At 32.0% G+C, this 20,170-nt stretch overlaps 2 protein-coding genes across 2 annotated transcripts in view; both read left to right on the forward strand.

The window, feature by feature from the left end:
• Positions 1 to 4,128: 4,128 nt before the first annotated feature.
• Positions 4,129 to 20,170, forward strand: part of LOC142235995 (uncharacterized) — a 46,638-nt gene continuing 30,596 nt past the window's right edge. The window contains exons 1-2 of the mRNA XM_075307245.1: positions 4,129 to 4,609; positions 10,683 to 10,745. Coding sequence (XP_075163360.1) covers positions 4,471 to 4,609; positions 10,683 to 10,745 — 202 coding nt within the window. The 5' untranslated portion in view covers positions 4,129 to 4,470. The remainder of the gene's footprint in view (positions 4,610 to 10,682; positions 10,746 to 20,170) is intronic.
• On the forward strand, positions 9,445 to 10,571 carry ntc (nutcracker). The gene is made up of 2 exons (XM_075307836.1): positions 9,445 to 9,531; positions 9,644 to 10,571. Exon 2 carries the CDS (start codon positions 9,721 to 9,723, stop codon positions 10,420 to 10,422), a length of 702 nt encoding a protein of 233 aa, XP_075163951.1. The 5' UTR covers positions 9,445 to 9,531; positions 9,644 to 9,720; the 3' UTR covers positions 10,423 to 10,571.

Consider the following 20,170-nt stretch of genomic DNA (forward strand, 5'->3'; position numbering starts at 1 on the left):
GTTGTATAAAATTGGTACCAAATCGAAAATGTCAAACACCCACCTTTACGAAAAGCGTGATTATTGACAAACGGTCCTAATGGTGCCTTCTCACACATGTGTGAAAATATATCTGAAAACCATATCATATTGAACAATACTAAGTTTCAAACGCTTTCGTTATATTTAAATAATTTTAAAAAAAATTTTAAGAGTCTATGGTAGTAATAGAGATAAAATCGATTTTTGAAATGCTCGCAAGTTTAGATCATATACCGCCTAGGTTTGTTTCCAGATTTATAATGAGACCCGTAGGTGTCAAGAAGTCCACAAAATGGTGTACCTCATTCACATTACACTTCCAAAATCCACTTTACACAGATTTGAAATGTCATTTGCCTTATAAAAAAGGGATTTCAAATCTACTTTTAGTAGATTTTGAGCCTAATGTGTATGGCCTATTAAGGCCGGTATGAACCTCTAGCGAAATTTTCAGCAAAAATTTATTTAAGTCTACAACAAAAAATCAGGACTGTGTACACAAATTTTAAACCAGCTAATCGCTTTTAAAAATTGTTAATATATGTTCCAAATATTCCTCAAATAAATTGTTTATTATTTACATACCTTTTAAAACTTTTACGCACACAATGATTGTAATAAATTAAACGTTTGCTGCCAAAATGTGCTTTTGACAACCCTGTTATTTTCATTAGAGGTGCGTACCAGCTTACGAAATTGAACGCTACCGAAAATTTCGTTAGCATAAATAGCAATGTATTTCTTATGGGAATGAAATTTTTCGCTAGAGGTGCATACCGGCCTTTAAGGTGAGTACTATGTTCGGTTTTTTCACCAAAACACTAAATTAAAAGTACAAATATATTTATGAAGACGATTATATTTTGATCGATTCTTGCCAAATAATGGATGGAAAAGATTCAAGGAATTGATAGCAAATAATTTTATATTTCTAAACTAGTTAATTAAAAAAAGTAACCGTGAAAACAAGTTGGTTTTCAGCTTGAAAACTGAACATAGTACTCAGCTTTAGGGTAAATAAAAGTGGATACTTTAGGAATCGCCAACTGTGGTGTGATTTACTCAAAAAAAAATTAAAGTATTCTACTATCTCTATTGTTAGAAGAGCCATTTTTATATTTTGTGAAACGCCATAAATTATTAACAAAAAAAAAAAAAAAAAAAATAGTGCGCTTTACAGACTATCTGTTATTCCGGACGACAGTACTCGTGTCGAACATATCCCATATATTGTGCACATTATAAGTTAAGTCCGAAGGCATAATCGATACTGCTGCATGTTTATGGGATCGATAACACATTTACCGATTATTTAGTCATCGCCGACAAGTCGTATCGATCCGACACATTATAAGATTCTTTACAAACACCGAAATTCCGTCCGGAATAACTGATAGTCTGTAAAGCGCATTGGAAACTAGAAATTCACATTTACTCGAAATTCACATATATGCAATCTATGACCAAATAATTACCGCGAGCGCAAAGGGAAAAAATGTTTATGTTATTTTCACATGTCCATGTTCTTAAAAGCCTTTGTTTATTCTTTTTTTTATATGAAACTTATTTCAATATTTTGACATATCCCAATAAACACAGGATGAGCGTTTTTCAAATGCAACAACTTTTCAGTTTGAGGGTAAATATAATTTTCAACATAAATTCAACTTGACTTGAAACAGCTCATCTTCAATACATCTTCAAATTGTTTGCGAATTACTTCCAATTTGCCAAAATGTTGATGAAATCTTTGAAAAGGAGTTGAAGATAATATGAGAAAACTTTGACAAAACACTACCCTAAAATGCAACGAAAAAACCATGTGGTTTTCAATACTTATTTGTGCAACGAAGTTCGTGGCCAATTGCAAGAAATAAAAAATGGGAAATTTTAGCCAAATAACCAAATAGTTTATAAAAATAGGTAAGTGAAAATAATAAATTAAATAAAACTTTAAGGAAGTCACTAAATGTATATCCCCTGCCAACATTTTTTGAATTTGGGGACTCTTTTGAGAATCCCCACTACGTCGAAAACAATCATATACGACATCAAAAACTCGTCGGAAAAGCGCCGTCACTATTGAGAAGTTGTACCACGCCAAGTTACTACAAAAATGTTTCGCATGAGTGCAATTATTAGGTGCCTTTATAGATCAATTTAGAACGACGCCAATAAGGGACCCTCCAAACAATCAGAAAAAGTGCATTTTAAGATAGTTGTAAAAGAATCATTGTGGTCGAGTAAAACACGTTTGTTTAGATATTTATTAATTTGATTAAACAATTACTAATTCTTAAAATATAACATTTATACCACTATCACATTACATTTAACATAATTTTTGGCATTAATGATGATGTTGAGTTACAAGTAGCGAGTTACATGTTGCTGCGTCTATCAACCAGTGTTTTTATTCCATGGAGGCAGCGTGTCTGTAAAATATCTGAAAAACAATCACTTTATTCCATTTGGAAAATCACCAAATTGTTCACCAATATACCTTTCACAATTTTAAGCGTATAATCTATGTTTTCAGAACTTTATTTTCGTTTTTATTTAATTAAAATATAACAAGCTGGTTGCGCTTGGCGTTTCACAAAAAAAATGGCTTTTTTAACAGTAGGGATGGCAAATTACTTGCATGTACTTTTTGATGTACCTTTTCATGATGGTTGAAGTGACATTTACGAGTCTGTGGTAACGATGAGGTTGAAATGGAACTTTGAAATGCTGGCAGGGTCTCTTTGCAGAAAACTAAAATTATGGATTCTACGTTTTTGAAAACATTAAAAAGCTGATGAAAAAATGGTGGACAATTAACTAGAACTGCTTCAAATAGTTTATAATAATTGGTACGTCAATATGAAAAATTAAATCAACACTTTAGAGAAGTCACTAAATTTAAATCTCTTTGCAGAAAACTAAAATCTTTGGATGCTACATTCTTGCAAACATTAAGAACCTGACCAATGAAAAATGAGTGGCTTATCGACAAGAAAAAGTTTCCAGAAACATTACAAGTGCAACCAATTAAAATTGTTAAAAACAATAAATTGTTGAAATCAACAACTTCTGGATGGAAATGTGCATCACATCGTCAGTTTAATTCATATGCTATTATCAGTTTAAAATGGATATTTTGTGAATTCCTTCTGCTGGAAATCAATTCTAACACGCGGTCCAGTACGTTCCTAATTTCAAATTGCCCGCATGTTAATAAATTTTAATTCTGTTTTATGACACCAAAAGGAAGGAAATCGAATTATCAGTGCAAAAGTGTTTACTAATAATGTTTAAGATATTTAAAGTTTTGTTGTTTGTTTTGTTTTTTGTTCTTATTTGTTGATATGTTTAATAAGATTATTATTTATCAAGTGGTATTGTAGTGTATTATGTAGTGTAGTGTATTATTATATATTTTATGTTGATAAAAATGAATAAATTTTACAAAATTCATAGAATTTTGGCTTTGACTTTCAATTTGAAGTGGGGATATCATTCATACAAATTTAGGTTAAAAAGTATTTGCAACGATGTTAATTTTGAATTTGACTCGCATCGAAAATTGTTTGAGAAATTATTGAGTAGCGATGCATTTCAATTTGAGGATAATACTTGAGATATTGCTAATGTGTTGAATTTCACTGTTGAGGGTAATGTCTGTTTTTTGTTGAGAACGCGATTTTCTCAACATGAATATTACCCTAATCCTTTGAAAAAATGTTTGAAAAATTGTTGAAATTTAGCATTTTTCAAACGTTTGTGTTTATTGGGATTCGTTTTTCGCAGAAACGAACTTAGCACTAAGCATTATGGCGAAAACGACTCGATTTGAAGTGCTTATAAAGGGAAAACATTTCAAACCAAAACATGCTTGGTGAGAACACCGTATTAGAGCGATAATACAAACTGAATAACGTCTTTTATAGGACAAATTAGAATTTTTTCTGAAGTGATTCTATTTGGACGCAACGGCATAAACGTATTTTCATATTGGATCCCAATTAGAATTTTACAATTTTTTCTCCATGTAGGTTACTGCGATACGCAAACGTTTAATGCTATCATTTAGTGCTATTGTTTGGCAAATGTCAAAAAGTTTTTTGCGAACTTTGTTGATTCAAGTTGTTTTGTTTTGTGTTTAATGTATTCGACAATATGTTTTAATGTTTTTCGTTCGATAATATAACTTATTTAATTATACTGTGAAATACTCACCATATTACCAATATTATTAGTGATGCTTTTCGAAGAGAATCCAAAGAAGCTAAAAGCATAAAAATTCGTGTCGAGGGGTTCGAAACAGATAACAACAACAAAACAACAAAAACACCGACGGATTGATCTAAAAAAATAAAAAAAAAATTATGTGATATTGAAAAAGTGTCTTGTAATTGTCACAACAAGAAAAAAATTTAACAAGATAACACAAAATTCTGTGTGAAAATGTCAGATACAGCTTCTAACGCCGAAGTGGTGGATAAAACCCCGGAACTCAAAGAAGATTCCGCAGACGGTACTGCAAATGTATCTACAGAAGAGGACTCTATGCCCACTAAAGAAAATCATAAAGACGCCAGCAGCGGTAAGCAAATAATACCGACCTCTAGAGGTATTCAAATATGAACCAGATTTTTGCATAAAGTTTTAAGTTTTGAATGTTGCATGCGGCATTTGAGTATTGATATTACCTGTTGCTCCTAACATATCAAAACTTTGGCCTCTACCAAAGATAATATTAGATTGTGAACCAAGGATGTTGTTGTTTTTTTCGTAATTCTTTCTGCGATAGCCCGATGAATCATTTCGGCGCTCTAAGACATACTAGACAATAAAAGTTTTATTGTAAATAGAACTTTCTTTCCAAAGTCGCCGGGAGTACAATTTAAATTCAAATCGAAATTGCGTAAATTAATATAGACCAATTAACCACAAATAATAGGACACAAAATTAGGGTAAAAAAATTCCCATGTGAAATGTCATTTCTACAGTTTAGATAATTTATCTGTTCACTATATATACAATCTATTGATCTTGGAGGCTTGTTGGTGACATACAATTGGAAAGATGTTAAAAATTGCTAGTACCAATAGGTTAGATTAGACTAGACTGAATGTTTTGCAAAACAACCTTAGACCTTGATTTATTTTAATACTAATTAGGTATTCAGATACTTTTCTCATGCCCTAGATTTCTACCCCTGATAATTTTTCAACTTTGCGTTTTATAGCCGTGTCCAAGCAATATGACACACTTTGGCGTAAAGCCATTTTCAAACTCCTTTGTTCTATCATTGACCAATATTGAAAAACTCAAACATCTTTTACATTTCTAGCCTTACAAATGCACCTGCTTTGCATTTCTCTATTAAGTCCATTCTGTACACACAAAAAATTTTTTTTCTGATTCAATCACGAAATTAATTGATCCAATTAATTTTTTAATTGAAATGTCTTCAATCACGAAAATGATCGTATCAATCATAGTTTTAATTGGGCATAGAAAAAATTATTGATTAAAAAATTAATTGATTTCATTGCCAAATTTCAATTAATTTTTTAATTGATTCAATTAAAAATTTAATTGATGTTGATTGTAAAAATCAATTAATTTATTAATTAAAAAAGGGAAATATTTTCAATTACATTTTGAATTGGCTTAGAATTTTTATATGGATTAACAATTGATTGTTTGAAAAAAAATTTTAATCCGTTCTTGGACCACTGCTTTTTATATTGTATGTGAATGATATTTTTGTTTCGTCTCCAATTGGTGAATGTTTTCCGTTTCTTTATGCGGATGATATTCATCTTTTTTTCAGTAGTAATTCTACTTTACAACTTGAGATGAATATTTATCATGTTTTGGAACATGTTAGTCGGTGGGTTTGTGATAATGATTTTGTCATAAATAACTCTAAATCTAGAGCTATGTTATTTTATCATACAAATAATGAAGTAGAACTGAATATAAAAGTCAATGGCTATGGAGTCCCTTTCGTTACTGAGATGAGATGTCTTGGTGTAGTGTTGGATAGGAGACTTAGTTTTGAACATCATGTTGACTCTATTTTTTCGAAAGTTCTGTCCACTCTTCGGAGGCTTTACTCGCTAAATTTGTTTATGCCAGTTCATATTAGGAAGAGATTGGGTTTTTCATTACTAATGTCTTCTGTTAATTACTGTATTGAAGTAGTATCAGGTGCGAATTTGGCTTGTTTTAGTAGGCTACAACGAATAGTGAATATGATTGTCCGGTTTGTTTTCTCTTTAAGGCGCAATGATCACACTTCGGGCAGTGTATTAGAGTTTCTAGGGGTGCCTTTTCCTATGTATATTGAGCATAAGGTTTTGATGTTGTTTTATAGGCTAGTAAATACGGGTTCTCCACCTCTGCTCCGAAGCCGTTTTATTTTTTCAAGGTCAATCAGAAATCCGCAGATAATTTTCCCTCGCTTTAATACGGCTGTTTGTGATCGATCTTTTACAGTGCGTGTCGCTAGAATCTGGAATCATCTTCCGCTTCATTTAAGAAAGTTTTCTTATTCTACTAAGGAATTTTCTCGAAGACATTTTCTTCATTTAAAAGAGAGTATTCAATGATAAAAATCATTTTTTTTTCTAGTCATCAATAATGGACCATAATTTCACATATTTTTTTATTTCTTTATTGTTGTAGGCTGGGGAGCCAAGGTCTTGTCTTCTTTTTTCTTTTTTTTTAATTTAAAAAAATTTAAATTTATATAAAGGGTGATTTGTTAAGAGCTTGATAACTTTTCTTTAAAAAAAAAACGCATAAAATTTGCAAAATCTCATCGGTTCTTTATTTGAAACGTTAGATTGGTCCATGACATTTACTTTTTGAAGATAATTTCATTTAAATGTTGACCGCGGCTGCGTCTTAGGTGGTCCATTCGGAAAGTCCAATTTTGGGCAACTTTTTCGAGCATTTCGGCCGGAATAGCCCGAATTTCTTCGGAAATGTTGTCTTCCAAAGCTGGAATAGTTGCTGGCTTATTTCTGTAGACTTTAGACTTGACGTAGCCCCACAAAAAATAGTCTAAAGGCGTCAAATCGCATGATCTTGGTGGCCAACTTACCGGTCCATTTCTTGAGATGAATTGTTCTCCGAAGTTTTCCCTCAAAATGGCCATAGAATCGCGAGCTGTGTGGCATGTAGCGCCATCTTGTTGAAACCACATGTCAACCAAGTTCAGTTCTTCCATTTTTGGCAACAAAAAGTTTGTTAGCATCGAACGATAGCGATCGCCATTCACCGTAACGTTGCGTCCAACAGCATCTTTGAAAAAATACGGTCCAATGATTCCACCAGCGTACAAACCACACCAAACAGTGCATTTTTCGGGATGCATGGGCAGTTCTTGAACGGCTTCTGGTTGCTCTTCACTCCAAATGCGGCAATTTTGCTTATTTACGTAGCCATTCAACCAGAAATGAGCCTCATCGCTGAACAAAATTTGTCGATAAAAAAGCGGATTTTCTGCCAACTTTTCTAGGGCCCATTCACTGAAAATTCGACGTTGTGGCAGATCGTAAGTCTATTCATGATGAAATGTCAAAGCATACTGAGCATCTTTCTCTTTGACACCATGTCTGAAATCCCACGTGATCTGTCAAATACTAATGCATGAAAATCCTAACCTCAAAAGAATCACCCTTTATATATAGTTTTTTTATGTTAATTTTAATATTTTTATTATATATTTATTTATTAGCTTAATTGTTATTAAATACTTTTAGATTTTTTTTTTTAATATTTTTTCTTAATAAACCTGTTATTGTAGTTAGTTTATTACCGCATAAATCTGTAATATATTGTTAATTAGGCCAGGTTTGGCTTTGTGTATATTACTTTGGAGAATAATAAATGAAAATGAAATAAATGGAATGAAAATTTAAAAAAATGTTAATCACTTTTTTAACTGGCTTAGTCTTCCGAATTTGATTAAAAAGTTAATTGTATCAATTAATTTTTTTAGTTAAAAATTTTAAAATTTTCAATCATTGACTTAATTAACTTAATGTCTCTATCATGATTAAAAAGTTAATTGTATCAATTAATTTATTAATTGAAAAAAATTTCAACTTCAATTAACTTTTTAATTGGAAATATTTTGATGATATTTTTTTCTGTGTAAGGAACTAATTTTCGAATTATATGAACCATGTCCACTGGAAAATGGAGTCTAGTTTTGACTTCAATATTCGAGCAAATGTGTATGGCAATATTTTTTAGTCATTCTTAGCCTAAAACCAACTTTTCGATCAATCAAATTTTGCTTTTTTATTTTTTTAACAATACATACCATATATACACAGGTAGTAGTACACGGTTTAACTGCAGCTCGAGTGGATCATTATTCTGATGTTTTCTCCATAATATTGGTCGTATAATAATTTGTCCTACTTGTGTGAATATTCTTGGATCCTAGTTGCCTATTATTAAAATCGATTACAAAATTTTCATGAATTATGTTAGGTTTGTACATCAGTGGTTCCGATTTATCCCAATCGGAACATCAAAAGCACCGAGTACACCAATGAATCCCCACATATACATCATTCGAATCATGGGAGTATGTCCATCATTCCAATGAAAAAAATGTATTCCAGTCAAGGTCTTTTTTGTAGTTTTGTAATTTCTAAGTTCATGGTTATCAGGTATAACAACAGCAATCTCGTTCTTTTAGCACACACCTCGGTTATATCAGTAAAACCGAGGGGATTCTTTTGATAGATTGATTAATTGCAAACCGCCCTATATGTCTTTTAAGAAATTTTATCCAAATTTCATCCGATTTCTCCAAACTCACCAGTGTTTTCATCATGGCAAGATCTTAACTATAACACTTTTCATAAGGTTCAGTTAAGACTTGCTACCTCTATATTGCAACAAATAGTTGGACGATCCAGCCAGAACTAGATCGGCTGACATTATTGATGTATATATCGTACATGAATGGGGTCGGGAATTCATATTTCGATATGACAAACGAAATCCTGTCAATATTTTTAAGAAGGAACGATGAAATCTAAGATGTAGCTATATCCGAAAAGCATTCATGTCCCAAATGTAAGGTTAGGTTAAAGTGGCAGCCCGATTAAGTTTCAGGCTCACTTAGACTATTCAGTCCATTGTGATATGTCCCAAATGTAGACTTTTGTTATTAATGAAATTCGGCTTTCCAATATTTAAAAAAAAAAACGGAAATCGTTGCGAAATTTCGAATGTTTTTTATTTATTGTGATCGCAATTCCCAAGCTGCATATACATTTCCGCAGTCAACGTGGTACATACATAGCATGACCTTTGTAATCCGAATATTAACAGCGTTATATAGAATAGCACAAAATAAATAAAACGTATTGGTTGGACCCATTTTCATTTTCATTTTAAGCTAATGGCATGTTTTAAGTTTTTGCAATATATGTTGATATTTGTTTTGTAAAAAAAGAGAATATTGAGCTAAAATTAAAACTAAGCAGGTTAGTATTTTAAATTTCTTTCATGTATGCTTCAATCTCTCAATTTTTATCGTGCTAATAAAAACACTATCTTTTGATTTCATATATTAATTGTACACATTTTCTATTTCAGTCTACAAGCGGCACAGGTCGGATACGTCTTTGCCAGAAATTAAGAATCTCGATTATCTATTAGTGGCCGATGGCACTATGGATGGTATTCCCTTGCATTTGGAAAATATATTGAAACATTTTGAAGGCACAACGCTCTCCCAAGCAGAATTAATATTTTTGATTGCCTATGCAGTTAGCTTGGAATCGGGATTTGTTAGCCAGGAAGGTTATGAAGAAAGTGAGAGATATCTTATACGTCCTTCTCCCACTGCGTCTTATCATTCCAAAAATGTATTACGATTAAGTCGGATACCTCCGAAATATGTAAAAATGGAGGATTCAATAAGGTTTTCCCTAAAGCTTTATACTTTTGTGGATTTGAAGGAAACATCTCCGGATGAAATATACTCCTTACTGGTTGGTTTTGTAAGCGGAGATTTTTTGATTCTTTCTTTATCACCGGCTAATACAACAGGTGCGAGGGGATATAGCATTGCACTCTCCATTGGTCGATATGTTTTGGCTACGCATCGTAAGGATAAGCCATTGTTTCAGCGATTTCGCAAATTGGATGAACTTTCCTTATTCCTGCGGGATAGCCTTTTTACACCCATGCGGAATCAACACTTACGATCACTAGAAGCTTATATGTATCCCTCATTGGAGGGTATACCCCCAGAAATGTACGATAATATATTGAAATATCTGAACCGTAATCAATTAAGAATATTGCTTAATGTTAATAAAACCTTGTATAATTTAACCGCATGCAGCAAGCACATGTTGAAATATCTGTAGATTATTTGTACAAAAAGCTTACGGAGCTATAAAACTGGTCATGGAAATACATACGATATATAACAATTTGTAAATTTTTTATAATTAAAAAAAAAAACGGTACAATATATTTTTTTATGGTTTGAAATAAAAGAACATTTTTGGATGAATCTCTTTCGTTTTGTGTTTTATTTTCTTCTTTGTTTTTATTTTCCATTTCCATTTTCGTTTTGTATTTTTAATTTTGATTTTGTTTCATTTTTTATTTATATCCTTTTTAGATATTCCCGAAACACCAACATCAATTGTAAATTCGGTTACGTTTGCTGAAGATACAATAATAGGTGAGTCATATTTTACAATTTTATACAAGTTCGGCTCAATAGGTTCATAATACATAGAAAATCATTTTGAATACTTTTCGTACAAATTCCAAATTTATCTCATAAAGCATAAAAGTTTGCCATAGGACGAAGGAACAATATTAGGTGTGTTCCTTTACTTTACTCGTAGTAAAAAGTAGTAAAAGAGAGAAATATTGAAAATCCTCTCAGATTTCTATATTTGTTAAATATACAGGAACGAAAATATAGTAAAAATTGTAAAAATGTCAAATAAAAAACAAAAGAAGCATTGTGATTTGAATAAATATTTTCAAAACATGTAGGTAAATTAAATACTTTTATATCGAAATTTTTTTGACAAATGGCAGATTTTTTGCAGGAAACTTTGAAATCCTTATTACGATAGAAAGAAGCTATGGTTTTTAATTTGTTATAAAAAGTACTCCTTTTGCAAAATTTTTAATCAAAGTAAAACTCTGGCTTCTGGGCTATAAAGTAGAGTAATAGCGCATATTATCAGTATCTTATAAGGTGGGGTTTTTCATTCCGTTTGTAACACATACAAATAACGAATTCTGACTATAGAAAGTATATATAGCCTTGATCAGGGAGAAATTATAAGACGATGTCTCTCTGTCTGGCTATCTGTTGTAATCAGGCTACTTCCTTCAATAATGAACCTTTAGTGCTGAAATTTTACCAGACACGTTTTTCTTCTACATGCAGGTCAATTTTTAAGATGGGACTACTTCGGCCTAAGTTTCGATTTTGCTTCCATATGAACCGACCCCCCAATTGGGGTCTTCATGACACAGACATTAAAACTTTTATCCGATTTGCATGAAATTCAAAACGTAGAGGTACTTTTGGTCCATTAAAGGGTGTGCCGAATTTGGTGTGAGTCGGTCAATGTTTTGGTACTTTTTTCGAAACAAGTGGTATTGGTTCGGCATTGTTTTGAAATTCCAAATTGTGGAGTCTACACGTTAAATCTAAAGCACAAAGGTGCACAAAATGTTCCTCCAGAATACGTAGAATTTTATAAGGAATGTAGTCCTTCTAGACTCAAAATACAGACCCCACTTTGTTCAAATTTTGCAAAAAAAATAAATTGTAAGGCCCTATCTCGCAAATATTAGATATATTCGCGCACATACACAATCTTTTTATAGTAGTTTATAAGTTCTATCCAGCAAAGCAAAAATCATGAAAATCGGTGCATAGGTGTCCAACTTCCAACGTCTATAGACCAGCCCGTGAATCCACTAGGGACCTACAAGCCTCTAAATATAGAGAAAAACATTTCAGCTTTGGCACAAAGAAAAAATTATGATGATATCTTAATCCATTAAAAAGTTACAGAATTATTTCCAAAAAAAAGCGATTTGGAACTACTTTAGTTTCGAAAATTTGAAAACAAATAATTATTTTTGTCATGACATATCTACAACCTTTACTCGAAAAAATTTGTCGAGTAACTTGTAGTAAAAAAATTTTAAAAGAGACATGCATTTTGACATTGTTCTCTTAAAATTGTTTACTACTTTTACTATTTTTTGGGGTTGAGGAACGGTTTCTAGTAAAAACTAGTAAAAGTAGTAACTAGTAGTACGTAAAGGAACACAACTATTATGTTTTTACTGTCATCTGTGAAGACCGCATACTAGAAAATTTGGAGAGAAAAGGTATGGCGTCTGTATTTGGGGAGGTTAACCTTAAAATAATTGTCAAAATGTTTATCTTTGACAACATTATTACAACGTTTGAAAGACAAAATCGCTGAAGAATAGCAGTATTCTCCCGATCTGGCCGCATTGAATGTTTCTTGTTTTCAGACCACTAAAGCATCGCATGAAGAAGTTATCGCCAGAACTGACGTTACAATAATTCCCAAACTAATAATGATACAGTTTTCGAAAGTTATGGCTAACTGAAGATCATGTGCATTTTAGTGTTATTTATTACACACAAAACAATTTTTTTTTCTGATTCAATTCCGAAATTAATTGACCCAATTAATTTTTTAATTGAAATGTCTTCAATCACAAAAATAATAATATCAATCGCAGTTTTAAATGGGCATAAAAAAGATACTTGATTAAAACATTAGTTGATTTCATTAGCAAACTTCAATTAATTTTTTAATTGATTCAATTAAAAATTTAATTGATGTTGATTGCAAAACTCAATTATTTTTATACCCTGCGCCACACTGTGGAACAGGGTATAAGTTAGTGCATATGTTTGTAACACCCAGAAGGAGACGAGGTAGACATATGGTGTCTTTGGCAATAATGCTCAGGGTGGTTCCCTGAGTCGATATATCCATGTCCGTCTGTCCGTCCGTCTGTCTGTGAACACATTTTTGTGATCAAAGTCTAGGTCGCAATATAAGTCCAATGGCCTTCAAATTTGGCACGTGTTCCTTTTTTGGGTCAGAATAGAACCCTATTGATTTTGGAAGAAATCGGTTCAGATTTAGATATAGCTCCCATATATATTTTTCGCCCAATATGGACTAATAGGGTCCTAGAAGCCAGAGTTTTATTCCGATTAGCTTGAAATTTTGCACATGGAGTACAATTGGTAGTATAGTCATGTGTGCCAAATTTGATTGAAATCGGTTCAGATTTAGATATAGCTTCCATATATATTTTTCGCCCGATATGGACTTATATGGCCCCAGAAGCCAGAGCTTTGGCCCAATTTGGTTGAAATTTTGCACTAGGAGTACAATTAGTAATATAGTCATGTGTGCGAAATTTGATTGAAATCGGTTCAGATTTAGATATAGCTCCCATATATAACTTTCGCACGATATGGACTAATATGGTACTAGAAGCCAGAGTTTTGGCCCAATTTGGTTGAAATTTTTCACTAGGAGTACAATTAGTAGTGTAATCAAGTGTGCTACATTTTATTGAAATCGGTTCAAATTTAGATATAGCTCCCATATATATCTTTCGCCCGATATGGACTTATATGGCCCCAGAAGCCAGAATTTTGGGCCATTTTGGTTGAAATTTTGCACTAAGAGTACAACTAGTAGTGTAGTCAAGTGTACCAAGTTTGATTGAAATCAGTTCAGATTTAGATATAGCTCCCATATATATCGTTCGTCCGATTTACACTCAAATGACAAAAGTGACCAATCTTTTAAACCGATTTACTTGAAATTTTGCACAGGAAGTAGAATTAACATTCCAACTGTCTGTAGCAAATTTGGTTGCAAATACCAACGTTTTCCTTGTAAAGTCGCCTAAAAAATTTTTTTATAGATTTATTGGTATAATTACAAACCCTACACCCCAAATTATTTTTTAACGAATTTGGCTATATTAACACACTAATTGAACTATCTCCTATTTTATTCCTTCTAATGTAAATCTTAACTTTGTGCTATTCCACGGAAGTATCATAGAATATGAAATTTACACAAAAATCATTCAAGCCACAAACAACTATTTTTAAAATCCATGTGATATGTTATATATGTATAAACGGGCGGTGTTAAGCTTACGTTTCACAAGAGAAAACCAAAAATAAAAGTACAAAAATAATATAAGCTTACGAAATTATTTGCAAAATCTAAAAATCTAAAATCTAGAAATAAAATGCTAATATTGTTTGATTTTATTCTTAATTAGTGAAATTCATGTTTATTGCCTAATTTATAAACCAAGTGTATAGATTTTATAGAAGTCTAGCAAATGTTGCCCAGATCGGAAAATGTGGATCTACAAGGTGGTGCAGGGTATAATATAGTCGGTACCGCCCGACTTTAGACTTTCCTTACATGTTTTTAATTAAAAAAGATAACTATTTTCAATTACTTTCTGAATTGACTTAGTGTTTGTAGTTCAATTAACAATTGATTGTTTGCAATAAATGTTTAATTGAAAATTAAAAAAATGTCCATGACTTTTTTCTAAATGAATTAGTCTTCCGAGTTTGATTGATATTTTTTTTGTGTGCAACCTATCCTGCAAAGAAAAAAATAGCACCAAAATATTTACACTTAAAAAGTTGATTTTTTTTTCAATTAATTAATACAATTAATTTTTTAATTAAGATAGATAAGATAATCAAGTCAATCATTAAAAATTAAATAATTTTTTAATTGAAAAAATTAATTAATATAATTAGCTTTTTAATCAAACTCGGAAGATTAATTCAGTAAAAAGAGTGATTAACATTTTTTAATTTTTAATTAAAAAAAAATAAAAAATAAATAAATAAATAAAATGCTGGTGACCTTTCTGATTGTTTCAAAGCTTCTGTAAGTAGTTTCATCGCGATGTGAATTAAATCCTTCATATGCAAAGCGAGCATGTTATCATTGCACCATGTTAGTTCCCTTCTTCACATTAGTAGGTACACTCTGTTACTATTTTTACTTGTTTTTGAAATATCTACTATCAATTCAGTATACATTGAATTTTATAAATTTAATTTTTCTAGTTTGTTTAAATACTTTTTTTCATTAAAGAATTGAAATTGTAATTACACAGAAATAAACTTCTATAAAATATAAAATAAGTGTTTCTTTGGAGGAGATTACACATTGTTTTCTATGTGTAATCAAAATAATACATACATATATAATACTCAGTACTGAAGTCAAAGTATGGAGGTTTAAAATTATCTTATCTCCCGATTTTTTTTTTGCATCGTCACACTACACGAAACTAAATTTTAGCATACCGCAATAATAAATAAGTTAGGCTACTAGATACCAAGGTAATTAACTGTATTTAGTAAAGTGCATATTTTTCCTATGGGAATGTGTTGGCGGGATGCTTACTTTAATTCCCACATATTTATACTAAATATATTGCCTTTATGTTATACTATCCTATATTTACTTCTTTATTTCATTTGCATACAAAATGCGAGTACACCTACACGCCCTGGTCTCCGCCCCCGCCCCAATGAACTGTCCCATTCATTGGTATTGTATGCAGGTGTATGGGAAATTTCTTTCTACAATATGTTGGTGCCATTCCTCAACACACTAACATTCATATTCACTTAGTTTTACAATCATATCACTCTTCAAAAATCTCGTATGCATGTATTATATAGGGGTAGATATAAGGGTACTGTTTTATGGGCACTCTTCTCAATGCTGTGAATTTTTCTGGAATCCTATTCCCATATTTGCTTAGTGATATCATAGCGGATGTTTAGTATAGAAGGCAAAAAATTTGCTTGCTCTTCGTTACTGTTATCACCAGATACGAGATAGTAAATACCTACAATTTACATGTAGGTGGGAGAATGTCTATGTTTGTGTGTATGTATGGTGTATCAGTTGTCTTATCACAACGACAATGGTAGGCAGTAATAGCAGTGTTGCCAACTCCCCAAGGCCAAAAAGCACCAAAAATATATTATAAATTCTAACATACCACCTTCCACCACAAAATCGAAAATTAAATGCTCTACAAAAAAAAAAAAAAAAAAAAAAAAAAAAAAAAAAAAAAGCTTCCAAAGATGTTTTATAGAACTTTTGTGAATTGAATTTTACGAAGTTAAGGCGGGTATTAAGATAGAGTTTAGCTGCTAAAATAGTCACAATTACAACTTCTTTAATAATTAATTTTAAGGAATACAAACTTTGTGAAAATTTGGTTTTGGCTATTCCCCATCAAGTTATAATAAAATTTGCAGCAAATATGCATAATTTTATGTCTTTTTTACTGATATAGTTTTCACTTTAGCGGCAAAACTCGAACGTAGTACTCACCATTATGAACCGCTATTCAAGTATACACTTTGATCAGTTTTAATGCTTTCGTCCAATTCATTTTGATCAGTGATGTTTTTCAACTTTCAAAATATTAATATATGGAAGGAGTCTACTGCTTATTTCAGTTGTGCGTGCTTTTGTGAATTTAATACAAAGGTTTTTAATGACATCTTTACCAAATTCAAAAATTCGGCACTCATCGCTGGACTTTCCTACAGAATACCCTAAATAACAATATTAATTAAAAAATAATCAATACCAACTTCATAACAATCAAATTCTATATTTGGCAATAAATTTGAGTTTCTTCGGCTCTTGAAAGTCTAATCAAAATTTTTGTATCAATTAAACTTAATACAGTTCAAAATAAAAAAGCACCAAAAGCACTAAATGAAAATGCCAGAAAGCACCAAGTTGGTGCTTTTTTTGAAAAGGCACCAAAAAGGCAATTTGGTGCTTTTTAGAAATCAAAAAGCACTAAATTTGGTGCTAAAAGCACCAAATTGGCAACACTGAGTAATAGCAACAAACATAATCGTAGGAATATACTACCTATGACCAAATAACCAACCCATATTTGCTGACTATGAAGAATTGTTATCATTAGAAATTCTATAGGAAATCGTAACACCAGTTCGTACATACTAACCAAACGGCCAACACAAAAATAACAACAATAGAAACCGTTTTTCTCCCTAACGATTGGGATTTGTGCATGAACTTGTCGTTCATTTGACTTGAATGAAAATGCGCCAAAACTAAATATGTGTTATAGCCTGGTTCTCCTTACTTATCCCATGTACCATTGGTTGTGAGAGACGACATATGTGCGTGAGTTTACTACAGCATCCGAGAATTGTAGGTCTCTTGCAATAAAAAAAGCTTTTGTTTTACATTTTATTTTCAAGAGAAATTTAAAGCCTTTGACTCTCTTATTGCCATCAAGAGAGTAAGAGAGTCATTGAATGGCATTAGAGTTGCCAAAGTAATAAAATAAATAAAAACTTAGATAAAAATAAATAAATAAAACAAATAAATTAAAAACGTATGTAAAATAATAAGGGCAATATCTATTGGTCTTATTGTATTGCCTAAATAAATAAATAAAAAATTTAATACAATTCTACAGTATATTAAAGTGGAAAAGCAAAAATACGCGTACAACAGACGGTTTTGTATCTGGTACGGGGCTCTAAGAAACAAATATCACTTTTTTTATCGATTTTAAGTAAAGCTTGAATTTAGCTTATAATTATAAATTGTAACTACAATTCTAGCATAAAAGATTGGCATAATTCAAATAACAAGTGTTATAGAGAGATATTCACCAATGCCTCCAAAAACTGATTTCAATTGGTTGCTGCATTTGTTTGGTAGCAAAACGAAATAAAAATACGTTTCTTAAAGGTCGATCCGGCTGAATTTCGGTACGTGTTGTCGGTATTCATTCCTAAGTAACAAGTAACACACACATTGGTCTACATCGGTCCCCAAATTGTATACAGCTCTCATTTAGTCCCAATCCCAGATTTAAATTCATGATGTCCTGAAGGCTTAGCTTCCATCCGAATCGCCTGAAACTCGGTGCGTGATATCCGTAATCATCGTCCCATAATTAGATGTAAACTACCTCTACACTGAAAAAAATATTGCTGTGAGGCCAAGAATTGCTTAGCATAGAAGACGCATTTCTCTGATATAAAGTTTTTTTCCTTTTCCAAAACTCGCTCAACTTTTCAATGAAGTCGTTTTGACTTTATAATTAAGTGATTCGACTTAAAAATGGGTATCATAACATGAAAGAATTTTTTTGGACTAAAGTCAACATGGCTTTAATACTTCAGTAAAATTCTTCAAAATTAACGAAAATGTCTTTAAATTTGTTGTCTTTTTGCCTCTTGACTACAAAGCTAAAAAGTGTTTAAAAATAGGACATGTTGATTTTAAAGACGTTTTTACTTAAAACATGGCATACTTTCTACTGGAAGTCGAGTTAGAATTTGGAAATTAAAGTTGTTGTTAATATGGTTTTAAAGGGCTTTGATAGCATATGAAGAAAAAAAAGCTGAAAAAACGAAAAATTAAAATTTGCTTCCTAGAATCAAGTACGCAAAACCCAAAGATAATTGTATCTTAAATGTATTCTTATTTAAATTCTCCGCATCTTTGGCACGGAATCAACACCAAAATCATAAGAATAAAGACAAAATCCTTGGAATCGAGCATTCTTTTTTTTTCAGTGTACAGTTATAGGTGGGTATATTACATTGGGCCTGGTTGTTAATATTAAGCGGAACTCCTATGTTTGAACGGAATTTGTCTCATGGCTTCATTCGTCAAATATGGCATATCATTCGTCCGTCTATCGGGATGGTCTTTCTTTATAATCCAAAATTTCTTTCGATTAAATTTTGATTTTTATAAGTTGGTAATCCTAACTCTAGGGCTATTTTTACTTTTTAGCACTGAATGGAACATTTGTATGGGCTATCCAGAACATCGTTGCACTGGTGTTCTATCCAGAACATCTCATCAGTGGAAGTCCCGTCGGTGTTGCCAGATTGTATTTTGATAAAGTGACGCTGTTTATATTCACAATAGCAATTTATTGTGACTAATTTATCGAATAACATGAAATTCAAAGTGGTACAGTGTCATAAATAATCGCAGCAGTATATACGTATGTATTACTATTTGGGCTTTTCATACGAGGGCAGTTCGGAAACTTTTTAGTCTAGCACAAAAAGCGCGGTATAAACAGAAAAAAGTTAAGTGTTTTGGAAACTTCCATCTCTGTTATGAACACATGTTAAATTTTGTTTTGATCTGGCAACTCCTTCATATAGAAACGCATCCGCAATTTTTTTACAATGGAAAAATTAGAAATGCGTGCTATCATTAAATATTTACATAAAAAAGATTTATCGGGACAAGAAATTCATAACGATATGGTGAATGTGTTCGTTGAAAGTGTTCCTTCATATGCAATAGTAAAAAATTGGGTTGCTGGATTTAAACGTGGTCGTACAAGCATTGAAGATGAACCACGTAGTGGACGTCCAAAAACAGCAACAACAACAGAAATGGTAGCCAAAGTGCATGATATGGTATTAAATGATCGACGAATAGAAGTGCGTGAAATTGCTAATATCATGGGCGTCTCAAATGATCGAGCCATTTAATTTTGCATGAAGAACTACAGATGAAAAAGCTTTCTGAAAGATGGGAGCCACCGTGGTGCAATGGTTAGCATGTCCGCCTTGCATACACAAGGTCGTGGGTTCGATTCCTGCTTCCACCGAACACCAAAAAGTTTTTCAGCGGTGGATTATCCCACCTCAGTAATGCTGGTGACATTTCTGAGGGATTTCAAAGCTTCTCTTAAGTGGTTTCACTGCAATGTGGAACGCTGTTCGGACTCGGCTATAAAAAGGAGGTCACTTGTCATTGAGCTTAAAATGGAATCGGGCAGCACTCATTGATAAGAGAGAAGTTCACCAATGTGGTATCACAATGGACTGAATAGTCTAAGTGAGCCTGATACATCGGGCTGCCACCTAACCTAACCTAAGATGGGTGCCGCATTTGTTAACAGATCAAAAACATATAAGAATTCTCAAGCTTGTTTGGGTCGTTTTAAGCGAAATTAAATGGATTTTAAGCGCCGTTTCAT

The sequence above is a fragment of the Haematobia irritans genome, chromosome 4 (genome assembly GCF_050003625.1).
Source record: "Haematobia irritans isolate KBUSLIRL chromosome 4, ASM5000362v1, whole genome shotgun sequence".
In the NCBI taxonomy this organism is placed as follows: Eukaryota; Metazoa; Arthropoda; class Insecta; order Diptera; family Muscidae; genus Haematobia; species Haematobia irritans.

Excerpts from the sequence above, each read along its gene's own strand:
- ntc (XM_075307836.1), top strand. The coding sequence starts at position 9,721 with ATGGATGGTATTCCCTTGCATTTGGAAAATATATTGAAACATTTTGAA.